The 23,338-nt window shown below is 39.5% G+C and overlaps 1 protein-coding gene across 1 annotated transcript in view; it reads left to right on the plus strand.

Annotated features, from left to right (window-relative positions):
• dcc (DCC netrin 1 receptor) overlaps window positions 1–23,338 on the plus strand; it is a 406,171-nt gene that overhangs the window by 339,346 nt on the left and 43,487 nt on the right. The window contains exons 26-27 of the mRNA XM_085359610.1: window positions 9,181–9,330; window positions 13,485–13,781. Coding sequence (XP_085215736.1) covers window positions 9,181–9,330; window positions 13,485–13,781 — 447 coding nt within the window. The remainder of the gene's footprint in view (window positions 1–9,180; window positions 9,331–13,484; window positions 13,782–23,338) is intronic.

Here is a 23,338-nt window from a genome sequence, read left to right on the forward strand (position 1 = left end):
AACTTTAATTTTAAAGACGTTTATTGTAATGCATACCACACTATCTAAAAACAGACCCCTAAATTCTGCACTCTGTTTGGATGAATTTAAAGCATTAGTCTGTAACAGTGAGTCATCAGTGTAGAAAGAATAGCTGGAGTTTGATACAAACTGAGTTTTCTATCTCATTCACTACTGTTTTTCTCCAGATATCATCGTATCTCAAAGATAATTTGGCTACACCTCTTTAGGGTGTTATTCCCTGTATCAGAACTGGCTGTTTTCGATATTAAAATACTTCATTTAAAGGCACATTCTGCAAAGAGGTCTCTAGTGATCACTGCTGTGTAATTTGGCAGATTTGCAGTTTTAGAAATGATTCTTTGACTTAAGTACTCTAACTCATCATAATTCTCATGGAAAAAAACAATAAGTTGGTAGCACCTTGTAGAAGCTTTTCAGTTCATAGCATAAGGCCCTGTTCCTCTCAGAGAAGACTGTGGATAAAAGGAGCATGGCCACCGTGACATCAGCAGTTTCACATTATTGATATTACCATCTTTTTTAATATTATATATTTGAGTATTTGGAGAGGGTCTGCGATACATTGGCAGCCTGTCCAGACTGTACCCCAGCTCCTGCTCTATGAAAGCTAGAATAGGCTCTAGCCCAACAGTGAGGGACCAACATCCCAAACAAAATCAGTGACTTTCATTGATGCCTAGAAATGTCTGTCAGCTATCACTGACTGACTGACTGTGTCAGCAGTTCCCTAAAACACAAAAGTTATGGTCATAACCCAAAATGTAGGTTACAGTAAGCCAACACAACCAGCACTCACAAACATGAAACAGACCTATGTCAAACACCATCCCTTCAAACAGCACACAGCTGATGGCTTAGCCAAGGCTGAGATCTTAATAGAAACATAAAGTCACTGTAATGCCCCGGTCTTGCCACTAAAAAAACCCACCCAAATGATTACCTCTTGTTACATGATTTAGGAAAGTACAAACTGACGGTCAGGATTAAAATCCTTTACTTAAACCATTTAACGCCATTAGAAGAATGTTAACTCTGGTTTAAAGGGTCAGTCCAAGTCATCTCCTCCAGTATTTCTTCAGACATGTCATGTCCCTTCATTTTTATCATACCCCTTTTGAAGCTCTTGCAGTCCTTAATTACACCAGTCTCCTGTCATTTCCATAAGACACCTTTTAACTGTAGCACTTGTGAAGTCTCTAAAGCCGTCTAAGACTATGTCAAATTCTGTTTGATGTGCATCACCCTCGTCGGCTCATCCTCGCACCAACTCTGTCCCACTTCCAGAATCGCAGTGACACCTCCTCCTGTCCCAGCACCCATCGCACTGTGGGTGGAGTTCATAGTGTAGGCACTTGATTTTAAACAGCTGTTTGTATAAAACTGTTTCCTTTCACCATGAGGTTGATGCAGAACATCTGCAGAATCTCTGTGATACCAAATTGTGTCTATGAACCAGTTTTGTGCACAGAAGCAGGTTGTCTAATTACGGTGTTCTCTCTCTGTGGAGTGAATATGTTTTCAGTCACATCAGTGAGCAGAATGTTTCACATTGTAATTACCCTGCTCTCAGTCTGGCTGCATGTCTTGAAGGATTTGTGTCCTCTTTTCTCTCTTTTATTTCTTCTTCTTCTGATGTGCAGTTGCTGCTGTTGTTTAACCCAGTTGTAACAAACTGGAGTCACTGAGGTGAAGCATAGCATCCAGGTTATAATGCTGTGTGGTTATTTCTGGAGAGAGTGAGTCAGCGGCCAAGTGATAATTCTTGTTAGCATGTGACAAGGACTGTGAGTTTACATAAATGTGGGTGTTTGTGATATGTGGGTCACCATAAAGCAGGAAAACCCTCTGGCTTCCTCTGCCAACACTCAGACCTGTTTCCTATTCTATTTTTTCCCTCTTCCTATCTTTTTTATTTGCTGTCATGTTTCACATTTCATAGATTTTCCTTTTATTTTATTGTTTTTTGGAAGTTCTGTCAAAGACTTCTCTGTTCTAAGCTGTGGCACTGCATCTTTTAGAAATACCGTTTCTCTTTCTGTAAAAATAGAAAAGCTTTAAGGTATTTTTTGTTTTTGGAGAGGGAAGTTAAAGACAATACTGAACTGAAAAACACTAGAAAGTGGACGTTCCAGTCATAGTTTATAATACAATTAGTAATCTGTTTAAATAGGCAGCATATTTTTGTTGGATTTAATTCACTAAACACCTAAAGTACATCAAAAATCACGCTAACAGTTCTTTATCTTCAAATTTGAGTGCATATAGTTAAAAATAAATCTCCAGTGTTGTGCAAAACTCTTGAGCCACCCTTCATTTCTTTATATTTTGCTTCCAAGGAACCAGGCTTTCTTGTGATTTTTTTGAAAGTGGTCTTGAGATATGATTTTCTTTCAGAAGATTTTCTTTGCGTATCGGCTGCTTTTTCACTGATGTTCAGTCCACTCGGTGTTTTTCGTTTGAGCCACTTTGATATATCAATCATTCAAGCATAAAAATGCATCTGTTTCAAAGCATGAACCAGTGTTTACATATTTACACATTTTAATAAATCACTGTATCTATTTCTCATTTTCCTGTGTAATTATAAAGGAATTCTGGTGGAGAGTCCCAGATTTTAAGCCATATGCGAATGTTCCCAAGAGGATCATGGACCCCTATTGATCCTCTACCTAATCACACGAGCCAAGGTGTGAAAAAAGGTGTGGTCACAATTGTTTTTACTGTGTCCATGATGCTCTTGGGGACACTTCCAATAGGGCTTAAGTTGAGGAGCTGAGACTTTCAGGTGGAGCTTAGAGTATAACTACTGCTCCTCCACATCAAAGCGAGACAGTTGAGGTGGTTCAGGCATCTGACCCAGGATGCTTCCTGGACGCACCCCAGGTGTTTTGTATCAGTTTTACCAGTCGGAAACCCCGGGGCAGACCCAGGATACGCTGAACAGATCGTGTCTCCTGACTGACTTGGAAAGGCTTTGTTGTGCAGCAGACAGGAACTGGAGGAGGTGGGTGAGAAAAGGGAGCTCTGCTTAGACTGTTCCCCAAGGAACCCAGACCTGAATACTGAATCAGGGCTAGAAAATGGATGGATGGATGGAAAATCCTGCACAAAAACACACATGTCAATAAAGGTTTTTAAATTGAATTCTAACTGTCAAAAGAGACAGATGGCCAGTTTTCTTCTCCAGCTGCTTCTTCCTCTTTGAAACCCAGAGGTTATTACACTAAACCATCATCAATACCAGCATCGATCAGACAGTATTGATAATGGCAGGGCTGTGATCAGCAGCTTTAGGAGGTGTGTGTGTGTGTGCTCATTTAAACAGAGTCAGGGTTTCATTACAGCAGCAGGACGACCAGAGATGAGCAAGTCTGGTCAATACACTTATTGGCGGAGAATATTGATGAGCTTGGTGCAGTGAGGTGGGGAGCTACAGGTTTATGGAGGTTTTGTAAGAGGGTGAGAAGGAGGCCAGAGATAAGAGGAGACAGAAATACAGATAGAGATCACAAAATGCTGAATTTTGCATAAGAGAATATAAAAAAAATGCTGTTACATGAAGTCACGTAAAATTAACAAAGTAAAAGTCACAAAGGCATTAAATAGAAATAAAAAAGAAGGAGTGATAAAGAAACCATACAGAAAGAAAAATATTGAGCAAAAACAGAGACAAGAATGGATAAAAAGTTTGATCAACAATGACACAAGCACACTGAGATGAAACCCAAATAAAACTGATAGAAAACTGTGAGAGTGAGAGAAGAAAGCCAGACCGGAGACACAAAGACACAGAAACAGCAGGTAGAGGTAGAGATCATCTGACGTCTGCAGAGCAGAGATGTTACAGCCGGGTTTTAAAAAAATGAAACAGAAAAATATCGAAGAAGCCTGGAGCTCCTTTAGCTTAAGCAAAATGCAAGAGACATAAACAAAGAGAGAAACAGTGTGGACCCTGCAGGGGTTTAAGAATAACGCACGTTCCACCAAATCAATTACAAACAATTTACTTAAATGTTCTCAATATTTCCCCCATTAAATAAAAAGCAATCAAAGCAAATAAAAAGTCTACTAGTGCAGTCACTACTGTCATGCATGACATTACAAACACCGAAAGTGTGTTGAAAAGCTATTTACAATTTCAGTCAAATTGCCTTTTTTGTTAATTTAATGTGCAAATGTCCCTAATGCATTTGTCAGTTTGCAGCTATCTTCATAATGAACGTGTCAGTTGGATGTTCACTGACACTGATTTTATTCTGTATTTATTTCTTTCCTGCTAAAGTTTTCAGTCATGGTTGTAGTTTGTTTGAATGCTAACACGGTTCCTTTGTTTACTGCAGCCTGTCTGCAGTCATAATAAGACATTTTTAAATTCTTTTAATTTAAATCAAATTTCTAGCACAAGAGTTTGGTCCTTGCGCTTCCTGAGATATCCAACATGCCTCACAGACAGCAAGCCCTAGATCTGTTGGAACTCCACCATCCCTCCTTTTCCTCCTCTCTAATCCCCTCCCTGCCCGTGCTGGCAAATTTTTTGGAGCAATCCTTCTACTCATGCCTTCAGGACTTCTCAGTCCAGGCAGTCATTCCCTTGATGGCTTACAACCTCCTTCAAGATCTAAGTTGCAATAAATCTTTCTTCATCATCTTTTTTCGAGTCTTTGCCCAACTGGGGCCCGCTGACTTCTGTTCAACAAAATGTTCAGCAAATTGAGGTTCCAATGACACGAGATAAAAGACATACCAACTCGTGTCATATACAACCATATGATATTTTAACCAAGATCACTACGTTTACCTAATCCTGATAAAAAGTCCTCTCTTGCCTTAATCTTACGACACTGATATAAGATTTGTGTTTTGTGTAACTACACCAGATACTCGTTGTTGACAGCGGTGAAAACTGTATCTGAATGTTCATAAAGAAGTTGTCTGCATACACCAAAGCAGCAAAAAACTCATTGCCCCGAAATGCAGAACTGACCGCCACAGTAAATCCTTTGTGCCGGTGGCAATAAGACTGTATAACTCTTCCACAGAAGCTTCTTCTTTTAAGGCTGCGCTCAGGACCTCTTCAGAGGAAGCTCATCTCTGCTGCTTGTATTCTCTCTTATCCTTACAACAATAGACTGGTACCCATACACTTCCCCATTATTTGTAAAAAAAAAAAAAAAGACCAGCAAGACTTGGGAAGCACTTCATTCCCAACCATGAGTGGGCATTTTGGCCTGCAGGAAGTGTACAACTTGATAAAGCCAACAGGGCCAGGTCACCTGAGGTCACCAGATCAGAAAGCTCCACACAGAAAATCTTTAACACATGGTGAAGGGATGATGTCCAGCTCTGTCTGGGAACTAGTCTGCCCCTAGTGTATACCAAGCTCTCCTTTTGGTTGCACAAGGACTGAGTAGTCTGTAGCAATGAGCCGAACGCTCCACACAGAACACCCCCTCAGGGACTTGTTGAACACAAATCACACGGAGATTGGTTGGGCAAAGTCCTGCACACCGCCCAATAACTTTGAGAGGGTAAAGAGAACTCTGTATTAAAAGTAATGAAAAAAGTACATTTGATTCAATATTTTATGAATCTGTGTAATTTACCATCCGTGGTTTTTTTTACACTGACTGAAACTCAGCAAGTCCGCCAGCTATACAGTTACACTGCTCATTTGTCATGCTACCATCTGAAAAGCTCCATGCCAGTTTACACAATTTATTCTCATTCAAGTCGAATAAGTATATTTCACAAAGTGTTGAAAATATCAATTTAATAATCTTCACAATTATTATAATGACTAGTAAGAAAAATATCTTTATAAGCATTGTTATTCCCCAGATCTTTTATCTATCCACTTTTGAGAAACATAGATGAAAACAAAAACGGAGAAAACTGTTTACAACAAAATGTTAAACCTTGGGTCGTGTTTCTTTTTTCTTTTTTTGGAGTGATTTCCTTACAGCAGGCTGGTGAGCCTTTAATTCAGTATTACATTGAAAATATCTTTGTAGAAAACAGAAATGGGCTGTTGCAAATGTTTTCTTTTGAACACTTTTTTTTCCTTATTAAACATTCATTTATATTCAGAAACACAATGCTGAATTCACCTCCAGCCTGAATGGAGGTGCGTAAAGAAGACACAGCTGGAGAGAGACAAAGAGAGAAATATGTGCACACACACACACACACACACACACACACACACACACACACACACACACACACACACACACACACACACAAAAACAAACAAACACTGACGGGTGCCTCTTATCTTTTAAACAGCTTGGAGAAGCAGTGTGTGTGTGTGTGTGTGTGTGTGTGTGTGTGTGTGTGTGTGTGTGTGTGTGTGTGTGTGTGTGTGTGTGTGTGTGTGGACCTGAGGCAGTGTAATCAGTCTCAGTGAGTTTGAGTCCCTGCAGTTTCCTCTCAAGGTCACAATATGAACTCTATTGGCTCCGACTGACTGTCTGCTTTACAGTCGGTGGGACTGTTACAGGGCTGCTGATAACATCATTAACACTGTGACATTATAAAAAACTTCTTCCACCACAGATCGTACTTCTTACGCTTCTCCCTTTCTGTCCGCTGGCATAGCTCTTTGGTTACCATGGATATGTACATGCAGGTGCTTCACTGGTTGCTGTTCTTCAGTGCAGTGAACTTCCAGGTCTCCTAACTAATGAATAGCTGCGAAAAAGAACAGTCTGTACATGGTGAAAAACTATCTTTGCTGTCATGATTTACAAATACTACACCTGGATGATTCAGGATAGTTAGTGGAGTTTGAAATGCAGGTTTTCATACAGAAAAAAGAAAATTTATGTTAATAGCAGCAATAATAATAATAATAATAATAACAGTGTTTAGAATGATATTAGAATTCTGCTGCTGTTTCTTTTTTGTGATACTCAGAATCTGAAATGTAATGTCTTCTAACATGTGAATCGTGCTGTGCAGCTTTACAGTCATGTCAAAAGTTGTCTCAGGTTTCTTTCCAGTACCCTTTGCTTCATTAGCTTAGAAAATGACCTTTGTAAGTGTCTCTGATTGCTCTGGGGGACTCTTTGCCCACTCATCTTTATGCGTTGCTTCTTTGACATTCTGCCATTCTCATAATGTCCCATCACAGAATTTAAAGTCTCAGCTTTTACTAGAATATTGCAATTTGAGTCTTTTTTTCCAGCTATTATGTTGAAGAGTTTGTGCTGTACTTGGGATCATTGTCATGTTGAGTGATCCTACTGTGCTAAGCTTTAACTGTGAGATGCACTGCCTCACATGTGAATACTTTGGTATAGAGAGGAGTTCATGGTTGAGTCCTGTGGCTTCAAGAACAAGCTCCAATCATCACCCCTACACCACTGTGCTTGACGGTTGGTATGAGGTGTAGTTCATTGTGGCCACACATTTCTCCTGATAACCCTTCCAATGATGCCATACTTGTTCAGTCTTCTTCAGTTTGCCATTAACTTTATTTAACCTGCTAACTGATTCTTGATGAATCCCAAATGTAGATTTTGGGTTTTGTTTGGAGTTTCTCTGAGGCTTGGAAGTTCTGACCTCTGGGTGAATTTGCTGGAAAAGATGGAAAGACAAAAACTTATCCTTTTATACAGATGCTTACGTTTGCTGATTACGTGAGTGATTAGCACTTGATTAGCATTGGGCTGGTACTCAAACTCCTCCTTTTTCACAGGAATGCATAGAGTAAACTGACTTTCTCACATGACTGCACATAAGATAACTTTCACTGAATGTCTACTTGATACCATGAAACAGATAAATGAGATCATTTGAAACTATCCAGCACTATAACATATACAGCAGGATAACCCTAAAGTAAGGATAAATTGGTGCCATGTATCCAATTGGACAAATCCTAAAACAACTTCTCAGTCAGTGTTGTCACAGTCTACTCAGCTTTACTCTCACATTCTGTTTTTTCTCACACAAATAAGCAACCACAAGGGTAAAAGAGTTAAAACTTTTCATTTAAAACTTCATCATACTACGGAAGCGTAGAGCTGCCACCCAGGCAAAAGAAAAATACAAGTGTATCACGTTATAACGTGAAAGGTTTATTGTTCTAACAAGATACTTTTCCTGTTTGTACAATATACTATCATGTTTGTACAATATACTTTTCACGTTTGAACAACATAATATCACGTTATTACAATATACATAATTATCACATTCGTACAATATAAATATTATATTGTACAAACAGGAAACGTATCTTGTTAGAACAATAAACCTTTCACGTTATAACGTGATACACTTGTATTTTTCTTTTGCCTGGGTGGCAGCTCTACGTATCATACACCAAAACTTTGTGTGAAAAAAAATTTCATTGACAAAAAGAACAAAAATATTTTTTTAAGTCCACTCGCAAAACTGACTAAAATTGAAATAAAACTTTTAGAAAATCTCTAAAGTTTGACTTTTTAAAATGTGTAAACCTAACAAGTATGAGAAGGCGTTTCTGCATTTTTAATGAGACCAAGGTTTCCACATGATTGTGAGTAAAACAATATTTTTTAAATACGCTTTCTTTCCGCTGACAAATATCCTCGTATTAGAATTAAGATTAAGAAAACATTAATGGTCAAACTAGGCATGAGCTAAAATGAGCAAACACACATCTGAAATTGAAAAACGAAACTGAAATAAACATAAAAACTTTCTGTGCAATGACTAATATTGGTGGCCCTGACTCGTTTGGCTCTGTCGCTGGTTTGCTGACTCCTGTGCGTGTCTGCTCTGTCACTGCTATCAGCCCGCTTCTTTATACATCTGTTTCAGTGGTGCTCACAGTTTGTTTTCCCACTCTGACTCATGTATCGCGCCTCATCTCTCGCTGGTTGAGTTATGTGATCAGTGCTGTGTGTTTGCTTGTTCGGCTTCTGCGTGTTTGCCGGCAAGATTACACAAACACCGCTGAGCCAGATTTCATGACGGTGGAGAGATGCAGCACGATCAAAGGAAGAATCCGTTGAGTTTTGGTCCTGATCAGTTCTTCATAAGCTTTATAAAAAAGGCACTGGCATCGGTGGAACGTGAAATCGCAATCTCTGTGTGGTCTGCAGGTTTACTGTCTCTGTTTCAGTGTGGGTCACTGGAACACTCACCCTGTTGCTCTTTCTGTTTCAGCGGTGGTCAGTGCCATCCCGGTGCCAACCCTGGACTCCTCGCAGTATCCTGGGATTCTGCCTTCTCCCTCGTGTGGCTTCACTCACAACAAGTTTAGCCTGAGACCAATGCCTTTCCCCAGCCTGACTGTAGACAGAGGATACACACCAGGTACTTTGATGCCATTACTATACTTCTAATCGTGCTGCAGCAAAAATAAGCCTGAAAAAATTGCCACTGCTCAGACAACAGGTAGCTCTGTGGCCAGGAGGCAACAAAAGGTGTGAAAGAAAACTCTGTCTGCTTTCTACACTTTCTTATTTCCATGTGATATGTTTAGATTAACCTTTATGTTATGTTGTGCCAACAACATAAACTGCTGTAGTTTGCGCAGTCAGCAAAGGAGATTTCTTCCTATGTATATTTATAACTGAACACTGAGGCCAAGAAACACGTTGTTGGTTACCAATACTAGTTCATTTTATTTTACCGTCAAATTACAAATTTCTTCTTTCGGGTGTCCAGCAGTCATGACATTACAGGTCTACATTTACAAATGTAGAGGATGTCCTCATTCTAAGGGGCTTTTGCATTACTAAAAGATCATCTTGCTAGTTAAGACATGTAAAACGTATAAGCTAATCAGTGACACAAAGCAAATTTTAGAAATAAAATATTACAAATATTACTGTTGTTCTTATGGGAGTGACAGTTGCAGTGACATTGTAGGTAAACTGCTTTGTTGTACATTGAATGTGACACATGGGAGAACCAAAGCAACAACATGATCTCGCACTTACAAGAGGATGATGAAATGAACGTAACATATATTGGATTTGTTAGGAATCTTTCTGAAAAAAACATATAGACGTTCATAATTGCTGTATATGTGATGATGTTCGTGCACATTTTAGTTCAGTGACATACAATATATTCATGGTATGAACTTGTCAACTAAACATGAAACATTAAATGTTATTATTATTATTATTAAATTTTTTTGCTAACCTGCAGATGTTTGAATGTATGACAGACATCTGTTATATTAAAATCAAAGAGCCATACTTATTTAAAAATAAATATTTTGCCAAAGTAACGGTGATCAAATAGTAAAAATTTGAATGGCAGCAGTGAGGGGGCGGGGCCTAATGATTTCTCAAACTAATATGAGAGAAAAACTAAGCACATTAACTTGCTACATCTGTATATGCTAATATTGTTGTTATGCATGTAGAACTGTCATAGATAGAAGTAAACATGTAACTTTTCCAACTGTTTGCCCACTGTTCATTTCCTTTATCTCACTGTTGTATTCAAGTCTCGGTTTGCTGCAGGGCTAAATGGTAAACGGCATGGTGGGGAGCAGTAATTCAGTAATTCAATAATTGGCTAATTCCTGGTTGGCTCGTATCAGTGATATAACAACAGCAGAGAGGCAGAGTCAGTGGACGGCCTGACACAACACGAAGGTTGATCGCTGCTGGCAAAGCACACAAGAGTGGAGGCGGGTGGGGCAGCTAATGATAGAGAAAGGCAAATATAATGAGAAAGCTGCTAATGAAGGAAAAACGATAGAGACGTACACGCAATGAGATTCAACAATGGACTCTGCTGATTATAAAGGAAAAGATAGAAGATTAGGGCCAGAACGAGTCAACTATGTTCCCCAAATAACATAGACAGTAGCAATACCCAATCTGGGAGCTTTAGACTCTGCTGCTATGTGGCTAATTAAACTAAGACATTGATCCCTGTAGAACTTCTTAGATAAATTTAAGTCAATTCATTAGCATGGTAAAACACTGAATCCTCCCGAATCTCGATGGTTACACCAGCATGCTCTTTGAATCCAAATGATCCAATTCATCTGCTTTCTGCTCTGAACAACTTAATGTTTATGTACTTTATAGCTCTCCTCTTTTTCAAGTAGATGACATTGTCTCAAAGTTTTTTGGAATATTGTAGGAGGAAATTTATGTACATCCTTTCATGCATGCAGCCTTGGACATGATGACAGAAGCTGCGTGGTGTGGCTGAAATAGTCCCACCATGTTCATATTACCATACCATCTCATGTCACATGACAGTATTTTGGTCATGTGTTAAAATGTAACTATTTTCTCTTTTTAGTCCAGGCTTACATTGTGTGTTCACTCAGTGCTAACCCTAATTCATGTCCATAACTCTAACCCAAGTAGAAGCACTTTTTTGGGAAAAAAACAATAGTTATTTTAATTTATCAGATTAACTGATTGTATTTTTTCGTCATTGACAACATGTATATGGAGCATATTTTTAAAATGACATATTCTAATAGTACAGGGTTCTGATTAAGGTTAGGACAATCACTAATGATGTTCGAGACCATCTGTCACTGGTTAGAGGTGAGGAAAAGGAGACAGGACAGATGTTAGTAATTAAAGAGTAGTGAGGAAAAACAAAATGAACCACTTGCTTTTGTTTTTTTATTTTGTTTTTTCCCATCATTATTTCAGCACGTGTTTTTGAGGGGTTTAGTAAGGGAGTCATGTTGATGTCCTCTTACGAGAGTTCTCAGTGGTGGATATTAAAAATGTATGCCTCAGACTTTATGCCTCAGTTCTTTGAAAGATTTGATAACATCAGACTCATAATCTTTTCAAGGCCTTTGAAGGTGCAGCGAGTAAATGTAAGTGTCTGCTCTTCCTGGCAAATATGGTTACCCTGTATTGCGCCGTACTGACACATAAACTTTGGTTCTTTTAAAGATTTCCTCATGTCATACAAGGTTAAGCAGATTCTTACTTTAAAGAAGTTATGATACCTGGGTGTAAAGAACATTTTAGTGCCATCATTCATTTCTTATTTTAGTGTCCTTGCTCTGGTCTCCATTTATTACCGGAACATATAACCACAGAGACTGCAGTTTATTTTCTGTTATTTAAACCAGGTTATCAGTTTTGCCTGAGTCCCTGCACCGTACAGTTACACTAACACTGCCATATGTAGCATTTTCCCTACAGTCTAATTGTCTAAATGTGAAGTTTCTCAAATAACCATCTTTTAATATAACATTTACATTCCTGTGAGTTAGCCAAATGAAATGAATATTGTGTTTCTTGCTATTCGTTTTTCCTTTAAAGGCATTTGGTGTTTTCAGTATTCAAGTGTATTCATGTAGACCTGCGAGTCACTATTTTAAAAATCCATTTTATTTTTTGCAGTGAATTGTTATGGAGAATGTTACCAACTTTCCTCCTGATAGAGGAGGTAATGCAGATGTATTTTCTTCAAAACTAGATTCTTGGAAAAACACAAATTATTGTTTCTTCTCATCGTCTCTCTGAGCTTTTTGAAAGTCTTCTATTTTTATGTCTCGGTCCCCTCTTGTCACTTTTTTCCTCCCCCTCTCATTTTTACTCTTTAACTGCGCTCACGTTCCTTCTCTCGGCTCTCCCTCTACATTCTCCTTCTTGTCTCAGCTGCACTACATTAATGAACGCACAGCAGCTCTACATACAATAACCAGCTTTCCAATGTTCTCTCTGATCAAACTGGCTGTTGTTACACAAGCAGGAGTTTCATCTCTCACGACACATGAGAGTCAAGTTTCTGCACGCTGAAGATTTTTTTTATTGTCTTTTCCTTTAACAAGAAGCTCTTCTCCTTTTTTCCTCTCATATGTGTCTTTGACAAGATAAAACAGGGTTTCGCAGTGTGGAGAAATTCATCCAGCAGAGAAGCACCAGCATGAAGCTTCACATTCAACAAGAAACAGAATAAAACTAAGACCTGGCAGGGTTTCTCTATGCCAGAGGAGGAGATTGGCATTTTAAATAAAGTGTTAAATTATACAGATGAGATTTATTAAATTTTAAAGACGACTGGATAAATGACAAGCTGTAACTTCGTGAGAGAAGACAAACACAGTAACTGCAACACAGTAGTGGAATTTCAACAAGTTTAAGGCCCAAATTTACATGTTCCCTCTGGCCCGTTGTGATATTTATTACTACTTGAGTGTAAGGATGTCTGCTTTTTAAAGGATAATGGACAATTACTAGATTGTACTTGCCTTGTAGTGCCAAAGAACACAATTAAAATTCAGCACGATCTCTTTCCAGAATTTATAACCGTGTTACTCAGACTTGTTGTGATTAGTCTGTCTTTTCTCTGACCGTTCTTTTGCTCTTCGAAAATGGCTAATAGGATATTTTGTCTTTTCTCTCAAATTCCCCTCGCTAATATTTCTCATCTCTTCTTAACCTCGCATTGAATCTTTTTTTTTTTTTTACCTCCTTCTTGCTTAACATGCTACATCCGTTTATCTGCTTCCCCATTCTTAGCTTTGTCCACAGATGCCTCCTCCAATCCTCTTCTCCAGCAACAGCCTCCAACACAACAGACTGCTCCTCTCCTCCCCGGTTCCTCAGCCCCGCCTGGGGAGCACCTTCCCTCGATAGGCCCAGTCCCGGGTGCAGCCACTGCAGCGGCAGAGGAGGCCCAGGGTGGGAGCGGTCGGACCATCCCGACAGCCTGTGTGCGGCCCACCCATCCACTAAGAAGCTTCACCAACCCACTGCTGCCACCACCCATGGGGACCATCGACCCCAAGGTGTACACTTCTATGCTGCCACAGTCCAGTGAGTACCGCTGCTTAATGCATGTGTTATGACTAATAATGTAGGATTTCTTATAATGGACCAGGACTGATTGTAGTGTTCTTGGCAGGAATAATTTTCCTGGAATCAGCAGCTAAACCTCTAGTGGCTGATTGAGTTTTCAAAAATGCTCAGATTTCAGTCTAAATTGTTTATCTTTTGACTTTAGATGATTCTGCTGGAGTTTCTTTCTGTTAAAAGGGAGTTTTTCCTTTCTACCATCTCCAAGTGCTTTCTCATAAAAGGTCATCTGATTATTTGGGTTTCTTTCTAGTACTGTACAGTCTTTACCCAAGGAACTTTATATTGTAGACTGTTGTTTTGATTTGGTGCACTGAACTGAATTATCTGATTATAGATTATCAGTGATTGTTGTTGTTTCTTTGCTTAAGGAATGATGGATTCAATTCAATTTTATTAATATATTTAGATTTTATTGACACCAAATAATAACAACAGTTGATTCACTGTGCTTTCTAATGTGATGTAAAGACCCTACAATAATACAACAAACTCTTCTCTCCTGGGCACACGTGGTGAAGCTGAGAGCAAAGGACAGAAACTAGCACAAAAGGACATCAAAATAAAGTAGAGACTGTTACTCTGACCTAAAATAAACTGAGTGGATGTAGGTGAATAAAATATTCTTTAACCTCCTAAGACCCGAACTCTTCCACGGCATGCATTTTTAATTTCTCTTTGATATTTGAGCATATTGGGGCCCGATGAATGTAAAAAGAAAGAATTACCAGATTTTTTTGTTTTTACCTTATTTTTGTTTTTATGAAAAATAAGAGCCACATATGAGGATATTTGTTTAAAATTTTGATAGAACAGTAGCAGCATATCAGGCCCTTGTAGAGCAAAATTGAGTATTTTGGTCTAAATAACCCAAAATGTGATGTCCACATATGTGGACGCCAGGTCCTAGGGGGTTAAGTTAGTATATTCATTTTCTTTCCACCTTTCTTGGAGAGGTACAAATTTCCATAACTGTGGCAGACCACGCAGCCAATCTGCAACAAATTTCTATAAAAAATAACACCATTAATAAAGTTTTTATAAAGAAGATTAGAGTAACAATTGTCATGTAAAGCTGTGAATTATATGTGTAGAACATGTGTTTAAATTTCAAAATATAATGATTAACCAAAGCGCTTGTGCTCTGTTCTTTTGCATTAAAGTGTCCGTAATTCTTATTGATTCCAACTTATGTATATTTACTAGAATGAAAAGGTCTTTGAATCCTTCACAGTACAAAGCATGCTTAGATTATGAAATGCCAACAGCTTTGTACCATTCCTCTACTGAACCACTAGCAGCACAATAAGTAAAGTTTGTCTTGTAATAATGACACTTTTTTTAAATTACTCTTCTGCTTTGCGTCTGCAGCCGGTCCCTAAGATGCAGCCTCTTGCTGATTGGTTTGTCAGATTCCAGTGACTTTGTGTTTAAGCTGGGTCTCTCTAGTGAGCCTCTGTGCTTTGCTTAATATTTTATTCAGAGAAGTTGAATGCATTAGCCTCAGGCTTCTACACTGTGTGTGTGTGTGTGTGTGTGTGTGTGTGTGTGTGTGTGTGTGTGTGTGTGTGTGTGTGTGTGTGTGTGTGTGTGTATTTGTAGAACGATATACTGTAACTGGCCTTGACATTAGCCAGAGGGTTGGATCTGATCTGGACCGACCTTCCTCTGTTCTTTCATTCACTTTTTATGTTACCTGTCGGTTTCTCCATATTCCATATATCAAATCTCCCTCTCTCTCTCTCTCTCTCTCTCTCTCTCTCGCTCTCTCCCTCTCTCTCCCTCTCTTTTGCTCTCTCAGGCATTATGTTTGACCAAAAAAAATGTTGGTCTCATGGGAATCAGAGTCCCCTCTGATTCTTTTTACTGGTGTTCTCAGTCAGTCACCATGTTGGATTGAAATATCTTAAAAATATGAGCTGGGTTGAAATTTTTCACAGTTATCCAAGAAGAACAGAAAATAAAACCTCCCGGCTTTGCTCAGTACCTGATTTTTCTCAATGTCTGTCATCAAAACTCATTTTTGTGGCTTCCTGGCAAAGAATTCAAGCAACGCAGCGGCTGTGAACCTGTCTGCGCAGTTGTTGAGTCCTGCCACATCTTAAAGACCTCACAAGATGATATTATTCCAGTAAAGCAGTTCACTCTCAGACTGCAGGTTTACTTGTAGTTCTAAAGCTAGATAAACAGGCAGAGGCTTCAGCTATTAGGACCCTCTCCTGTAGAACCAGCTCCCAGTGTGGGTTCAGGACAGGTGTAACAACTTTGTAACAGGCCCCGGGGTAGATACTAGGGGTGCAACGATACACAAAATTCACGGTTCGGTTCGGTTCGATACTTTGGTGTCACGGTTCGATATTTTTTTCAATACAAAAAAAATGTTCATGCCTTTTTAATTTGTCATTTATTAAAATTATAAATATATATTTTAACTCAAAAGTACAGTTTTTAAATTTAACCCTAACCCTTGTGCGTGTTTTTTATTTTGACAGCGAATACGCACCTGCGGACCACTTATGTGCAGCCCTGGTTATTTAGCTCGTCATATTGCAGCCACAGAAATTCTTTTGTCCATGAAACCATAAAGCTGCACTTTCTTTTTGCCTTATAGTCTGATTTGTCATAACTTCTCCGTTTTGTGGTAAGCTTTTCTTTGGCTGTCACTTCTTCACCCTGACCTGTCTTATTTGGCTCAGCATAACTAAAATATATATCTGTCTGTGAAGGTCATCGTAGTCAAATATATATCCTGCTGCTTTTACACACGCACTCACATAAGCTCAGCGATTCTCTGCGCGATCAACCTCTCACATGTTTAAGCTTGTTGCTGGAGATTTCACTTGTCATGTTTGCATTGTAAGCTAACAATTAATAAGACGATGTCAGAGGAATTGGTGCACAAATTATCATCACTCACAGATCAGTGCTGTCGCACTCTATACACAGTTCACGCGATTGCAAAGTGAAAGCAAAAAAACAAGCGCAAATTCAAACGCGATTTCAATATTTCACATATTGACAGTGGCTCACCGATGCCAATGACATAATTACCCAGCTACATTTCTGAAAGAATGCAAAAGCATTGACATATATTTTTCCTTCCTACAATAGCCCGACGGGCAGGGAAGAGATAGATTTTGGTAGCCCGACTGAAAAAAATCGCTAGCTCCGGGACGTCGGGCTAGCGATATTGCGAGCCCTGTATCTGATTGAGGAATCACTCATCTTTGGAAAAGAGAGTTTATTACAGAGAAATGTCTCTTTCCAAAATAAAAGCTATACTATCCGCTTCTTCTGGGCTATATTCTCAGCAGCATATTAAACATATAAGGAGAATCATGTGCTAACAGCTGTCTAAATGACTCGGCTAAAGTTAGTAGCATGCTTGCTTGTTTTTTTCTGCTTCCACTTGTCTTTGCACTAGGATGATGTCGGCGTGAATGTGCAGTCATATTCGTTGTGTTCCCACTAGTGCTTTCAGGTTAATCTCGTTGAAATGACCTTAACGCCACAACACGGCAAATCTCCGTTAACGAGCTACCGCGGATCGCCCCGTGCATGGGGCTAGACGGCCAACACTTAACGAGCTAACTGCGCTAACACACTAGCTCCCACCCATGTAATTGAGCATTGCATGGCACATCCAACATACTGTTTTACTTTAGTCCATGACTCGCTTACCTTCAGGGTCATACGTCACATGAAAACCAAAATAATTCCAAACACCAGATCTGAATGAGGGTGGGGGAGGTACATGTTGCAAGGAGAGCTTAACTTCTGTCTCGCTAGCTTGCCCTGCGCTCTTCCTTCTGACGATGCTGTCTGTGTTGAGCGCTCAGTGAATCTGCGTTCGACTACTCCGCCTAGGCTGCACTGTCGAGCCTAGGCGGAGTAGTCGAACGCAGATTCACTGAGCGCTCAACACAGACAGCATCGTCAGAAGGAAAGTTGATAAAATAAATTAAAAATTTTGTATTGTTCGATACATATGCGTACCGAACCGAAAGCACTGTATCGAACGGTTCAATATCGATACGAATATCGTTGCACCCCTAGTAGATACCCAAGCAAACACACACACACACACACACACACACACACACACACACACACACTGTGTATAACAGTAATCAAAAGTAACTGTAGCATCTTTCCAGCTTCCGATCAGCACCATGGACAGCAACTGGGTAACACAAGGTTTCCTTTATGATTTATAGTCATGGCATGTTCTTCAACCACAAGCTGAAACAGATTTAACCTCCCAAAAGTCATTAAACACAAGTGGAACATCTATCATCATGGAAGAAAGAGATTATTAACCACAGATCCTGACGGGCTAACTGGGCCAGTTCAACGTAATAAACAAGTACACTCATTTAGTTTTTCTTTTTGTTTGGCTTATTAAATGTCATTCACAACGCGACTGCACCGACTCTATGATACATTTGCCCAAGAACAAATTGTCGCATAGCTGACATCAACTGGTCACAAACCTTTTCCATAAATGACAAATTTTCCTCAAATTTCCACAACTGTTTTTGTTTTTTTCAGTAGGTTCAGGAGAAAAACATCTCTACTTTGAAAAGTCATACTTTCCATTTTGACAAAGCTAATGGTTATGGCTGCCTCAGGTCAATCATTGCTTAGTTATGCCTCTGGGTGGAATGGAGACTTCCCATAATGCACTGAGCACTTTGCAGCCACTGTTAATCCGGTTGTTCAGTCTGACGTCACTAGCCGTGTCTGGGTCTAAACTCCGCTGCAGGTCCATATATCAAACGATCACTATGGCATTACTGAGAGTTGAAGAACTGTCTAAAGTCTTTCATCTTTAATAAAATGATCAGCGTTCTGCTCTACCAGGTGTAACAATTGAGTTTAACATCCAGGCATCCATGAAAACGGAATTTATGACATTTAACGGAGTTAGAAGTTAGCAGGGAGTTAGCTCGTTAGCTTCTATCTAAATAAAATATAGCATGTCCTGACTGCGGGGTTTTGGAAACAAATTAAAACGTACAGCTCTGCTATCACTTCCAGCATAAATGAAGACAGAAAACTAAACAGCAGTGACGTTTGTAGGGTTACTGAAGTTGGGCTAGCTGGTATATAATGATGTGCTACGTGACCGCTAGCGACACAGCTATGTTAGCATAATATAAACAAGCTAACTTTTTTCCCACTCGATAAAAGTTAACGTGAGTGTTCTCGGTGGTCAGGAACAAATGTAATCTCATGGCAGGATGCTGTAAAAGGACAAAACTTCAGCCAGGAGAACAACTGAGATTATTCATCCACAATACGAGGTTAGTCATTCATATACTGCTGCATGGGCTGGGCTGTAGTTACATGCTAAGGTTTTAAAAACTGAGCTTAAATAAATGATTAGCGGTAATAAAAGCCGAGGGAGGTCAACAGGGATCACTGACTGTTTTAGGAGCTTTTTGAGATCAAATAGAAGAAAATACAAAACATTAAACATGTTAACAACACAAAAGCCATATTAAACGCAGACTACTTTAGACCCGGAAGTAGGATTCGTCGCGTCATCACTGAACAACCGGATAGCATTAGCTTTAGCTTTACTCTCTTCTATAGTTTGTGTTGTCGTCCTGTTTGCTGTTCCTGGTCTCTCTCTGCTTCTCTTTCCTGCTTATCTTTTGGCTCAAACCCCAACCTTCTACCTGAGGTCTCTTCCTGTGAAAACTTATCTTTAGATTCTTGGCCCTCTTGGTCTAATGCTGTAAGGTCTTTGCTTTGCGATATAAAGCGCCTTGAGACAACTGAACTGGCACTATGTCAGTGAAATAGTTGGAGAGGCGACTGAGACGTCAGAACTCTACAGGTGGCACTAAAGTGAGTTGTCAATCAGAGGTCAGTCACTTGGCTCGGGGATGAGATGAGTACCTCAGCAACTGCTCATCTGACATTATTTCACTTGTCGTTGCAACAAGTCACTGAACTTTATTGACTATATCTGGTCTCATCACTCCTGACTTCTGCCCTTCTGAGCTTGATCAGCAGTTTCATCGTGAATGTCAGTACCCTACAATAAAGGTAAATAAAGTCAAGCTAACTAATATAATTTCTAATAATCAGGACTTCTCCCAGCTGAATTTTTAAAGCTCTGGTTAATATTAGATTGCACATCACTATGTGGTTCTACCATGTCGTTTTAAAACTTGTAAGTCCAGAAAGTGTTCCCCATGAGATTTTAGAAAATGAAGTATACTGGAGGCAAGAGCACCACTCCTCTTAGACATTCCCTAATTCCCTCTCGGTTTTCTTTACTTTACTCTTTCTTTGTCCTTTGTCTCACTTGTTCACTGTCTTTTTTAGCTCTTTCTGTCCCTCTGCGCCTCATCCTGTCATACTGTCTCTGGTAGCCTGCAGCAATGAGGAAAGGGGGGGGGGGCATCTTACAGTACATGTGATCCCTGGGCTCCGTTTGTATGTGTGTAGCTGTATTTGTTGTGCATTTCCTCTTTTGTTAGGTGTGTATCACCTCTGTGTGTGTGCGTGGGTGTATACAGTTCCATTATGGCTCTGTTTACATGCCCAGGTGGCCTCAGATTAACATTGATTTTTGGCTCCTGGAAATCTTTCGCTGAGAAATCGCAAGCCTGGGGCGACAACTCCGAGAGACCTGCCGCTCGCCCCGTGACCCCGCCCACCCTTACTTTAGCCTCCTCCCTACAACAGAGCCTCAAAGCTAGGCAGCACTACCTCTATTCCCCACCCCCCTCCAGGGAGAAAAAACATACCAGTGAGCGATGGCTTTTGATGTTCATTGTTGGTCTTGTTTGTGTGTTTATCCAGGTCTGAATGACTCCCTGGGTGAAAATAATGAGATGTTTTCATGGTATAATTGGATTGTTTGGGTGAGACAGAAAAAGAGAGAGGGGAAGAGAGAGCATGTGATGGAGCATGTGTGAGATTATGTAGTTTTCTTTAGATCAGGGGTGTCAAACAATGCAGCCCAGGGGACAGAACCTGTGCACCAATGGGCTAACTGGAGGGGTTCATAAAACATGAAGTAATTGCTTGCTTTTTATTTTAGTAAAACTGACTATTATTGCCAGTATGTTGATGCCAGCATTAGCCTGCTAAAAAAAGTAAAAATAAATAAAATATTTAATTTAAAAGCATTTCTAGATTTAAAACTCCTTCAAAAATCCTAAAGGCATAAAATAAAATTTTTGTTTTACTTACAAAATTTCTACATGTGGAGGTTTTATGCCTTTCCACTGTGATCTGTAAATTTAAATGTGCATGTCATGGCAACAAACTCCATGGATGTGGAAAAACTGAAAATGTACATATTAGGCTTATTAACCCTCTCAGGCTCAAATTAAACTTTTTGTTGCTAATGCACAACCAAGTCCTGCAGTGGTACTTCTGAGTAAAAAAAACTCATAAAATATATATGTGGGGTAATCAGGTTGTTAGTTCTTAACTGTTGCAAATCTGCAACGCCTGCCTTGAGAGGGTTAAAACATACTCAGTAAAATGTGTATTCCTCCAACCTTCACTGTAGGCTGCTAACCAATGATTGACATCACAGTCGCTTTTATGTACAGTTTCTGCTCAACTCAAGGATTAAAGATGAAGGACTTTAGAAAGCAGGACTTCTGAAAGCAGTATATCTTGAGCAAGAGGTCCAAGGAGACTGGTTGGCCACCACTGGTCAGAAGAGAAAAATTTATGTTTCCTGATCTATTAGCTGAGGCCGTTCAGTTGTAAAAGTTTTGCATCAAGAGGTGCGACTTTTAGTTTGTAGAGCAATGATCTCCATTTCCTGTTTGGGTCACATTTTCTTAAGATTAATTGCCAGTCTGAGAGTCGTTGGCAAATGTTTGTAAGTAGGTGGGGGTTTTCCATGGAAACTATGGGTGAATGCAGCTATCTGCTAGCAATCAAAGCAATGACAAGGAGGTTTTTGGTGCAGCACCCAGTTACAGCCAACAACACTGAGCCCAGCCTCTTGGCCACTGGTCATGGAATACACATTTTTACCTGCCAACCAGAGGTTGCTACAGTGCTGCTGACAGGTCTCTTGGTCTGCATGACGTTCAGCGTTGTAAATCCAACCTCCTTCAGGCTTCTTTCTTGAAATATCCATGTTGCATCTTTCAAAACGATGTGATTGAATCATAAGTGAATGCTGTCAGCAGCTTCTATTTTTGACCTCCACCGCTCTGCTCACTTATTTTATATCACTTTATAAATTGAGACCTTCTTCTCTTTTTAAATGGAGTCTCCAAAGCCCATCTGCAGACTAAAGTGTGATGGTGGGCAGTTATTCACCTAAATTGGCCTGAATGTGCGGTTTAATGCTGGAAGCTGTAATGGGATTGTCTGACTCAGTGTCTGATACTGAGAAAAGACATTACAGCCACAGCTGGAGGCAGACACAGAGCCAGCTGTGATGGATGTTTTTAAGGGCACACCTTCATCTTGCCTCAGAGGAACAGTGATATTACCAATGAAAAGCTCTGGTGCTTTAAAATGGTTATCTGTAGCAATTGAATGGTCGTGTTAGGGCGGAGAAAGAAACGTGTTTTATTTTTTTTATATTCTCAAATCATCCATTTGACGACTCGTTTTCTAGGGATTGGAATGATTGCTACCCTTCACTATACAAACGGCATGGTAGTTTATTCTAAGGGTGACGCTACAGAAAATATCAGGGGTTGGTAAAGTCATTATGGTTGAATGTTTAGCAAAAATATATTGGTGCAGTCAAGAAAAAACTAAGAACAGGATCTGAAACGGTGAAACACTGACCCACACTGACAAATAATTCATGTTGTATAATTATCATTTCATCATCATGCAGATAAAAGACAGGTCAAAGCTGTGATCTCGTATTCTTATGACCTTTTACTGGCCACATCATGTTAGAGATGAAAGATGAAGGTGTTTTGAAAGACTGTACCTGCAGGCATGCAGAAATTGTGATGGGGGTTTAGAAGAGGATGGAAGAGGGAAGAGTTGGTCTTCAATCTGCAGTTTGATCAGACATGGTGAGGTGATCAGGATGTGCTCTGAGGCCTTAAAACATCAAAGGCTTCATACTCACTTTGTAATATTCAAATTAGAAAGTTTAAGGTACTTCAAGTCTCATTTTACAGAAGCCAGTTTTTACCAAAAAGACAGGAAAATAGGATTAACAAAACCTGATTAAGGGGCATGAAAAAATGTTAATGAGATGTTTTGCTCACAAAAAATCATATTGAATCTTTTTATGAGGTATTAACTTATCAATAAAGTTGACTAAAACAATATCATAGGGTAGCAGGCTGTTATCGATATTATGAGATTTTGTCATCATGTAGAGATACTAAGAGAAGTTGATGTGAAGTAAAAAATTCTTACTAAATCAGGAAAATAATAACACTAACTTCTGACATACATTGATACCGTATCAGTATCGTAATGTTATAAATCGCCCTGCGATACACTGGTGACTTGTCAAAGGTGCACTTGGTGTTTCGTCTTAGGCTCGTCTGGGATAG

The sequence above is a fragment of the Diplotaxodon limnothrissa genome, linkage group LG7 (assembly GCF_057381915.1).
Source record: "Diplotaxodon limnothrissa isolate DT_005_m linkage group LG7, D_limnothrissa_male_GT1.1, whole genome shotgun sequence".
Taxonomy (NCBI): domain Eukaryota; kingdom Metazoa; phylum Chordata; class Actinopteri; order Cichliformes; family Cichlidae; genus Diplotaxodon; species Diplotaxodon limnothrissa.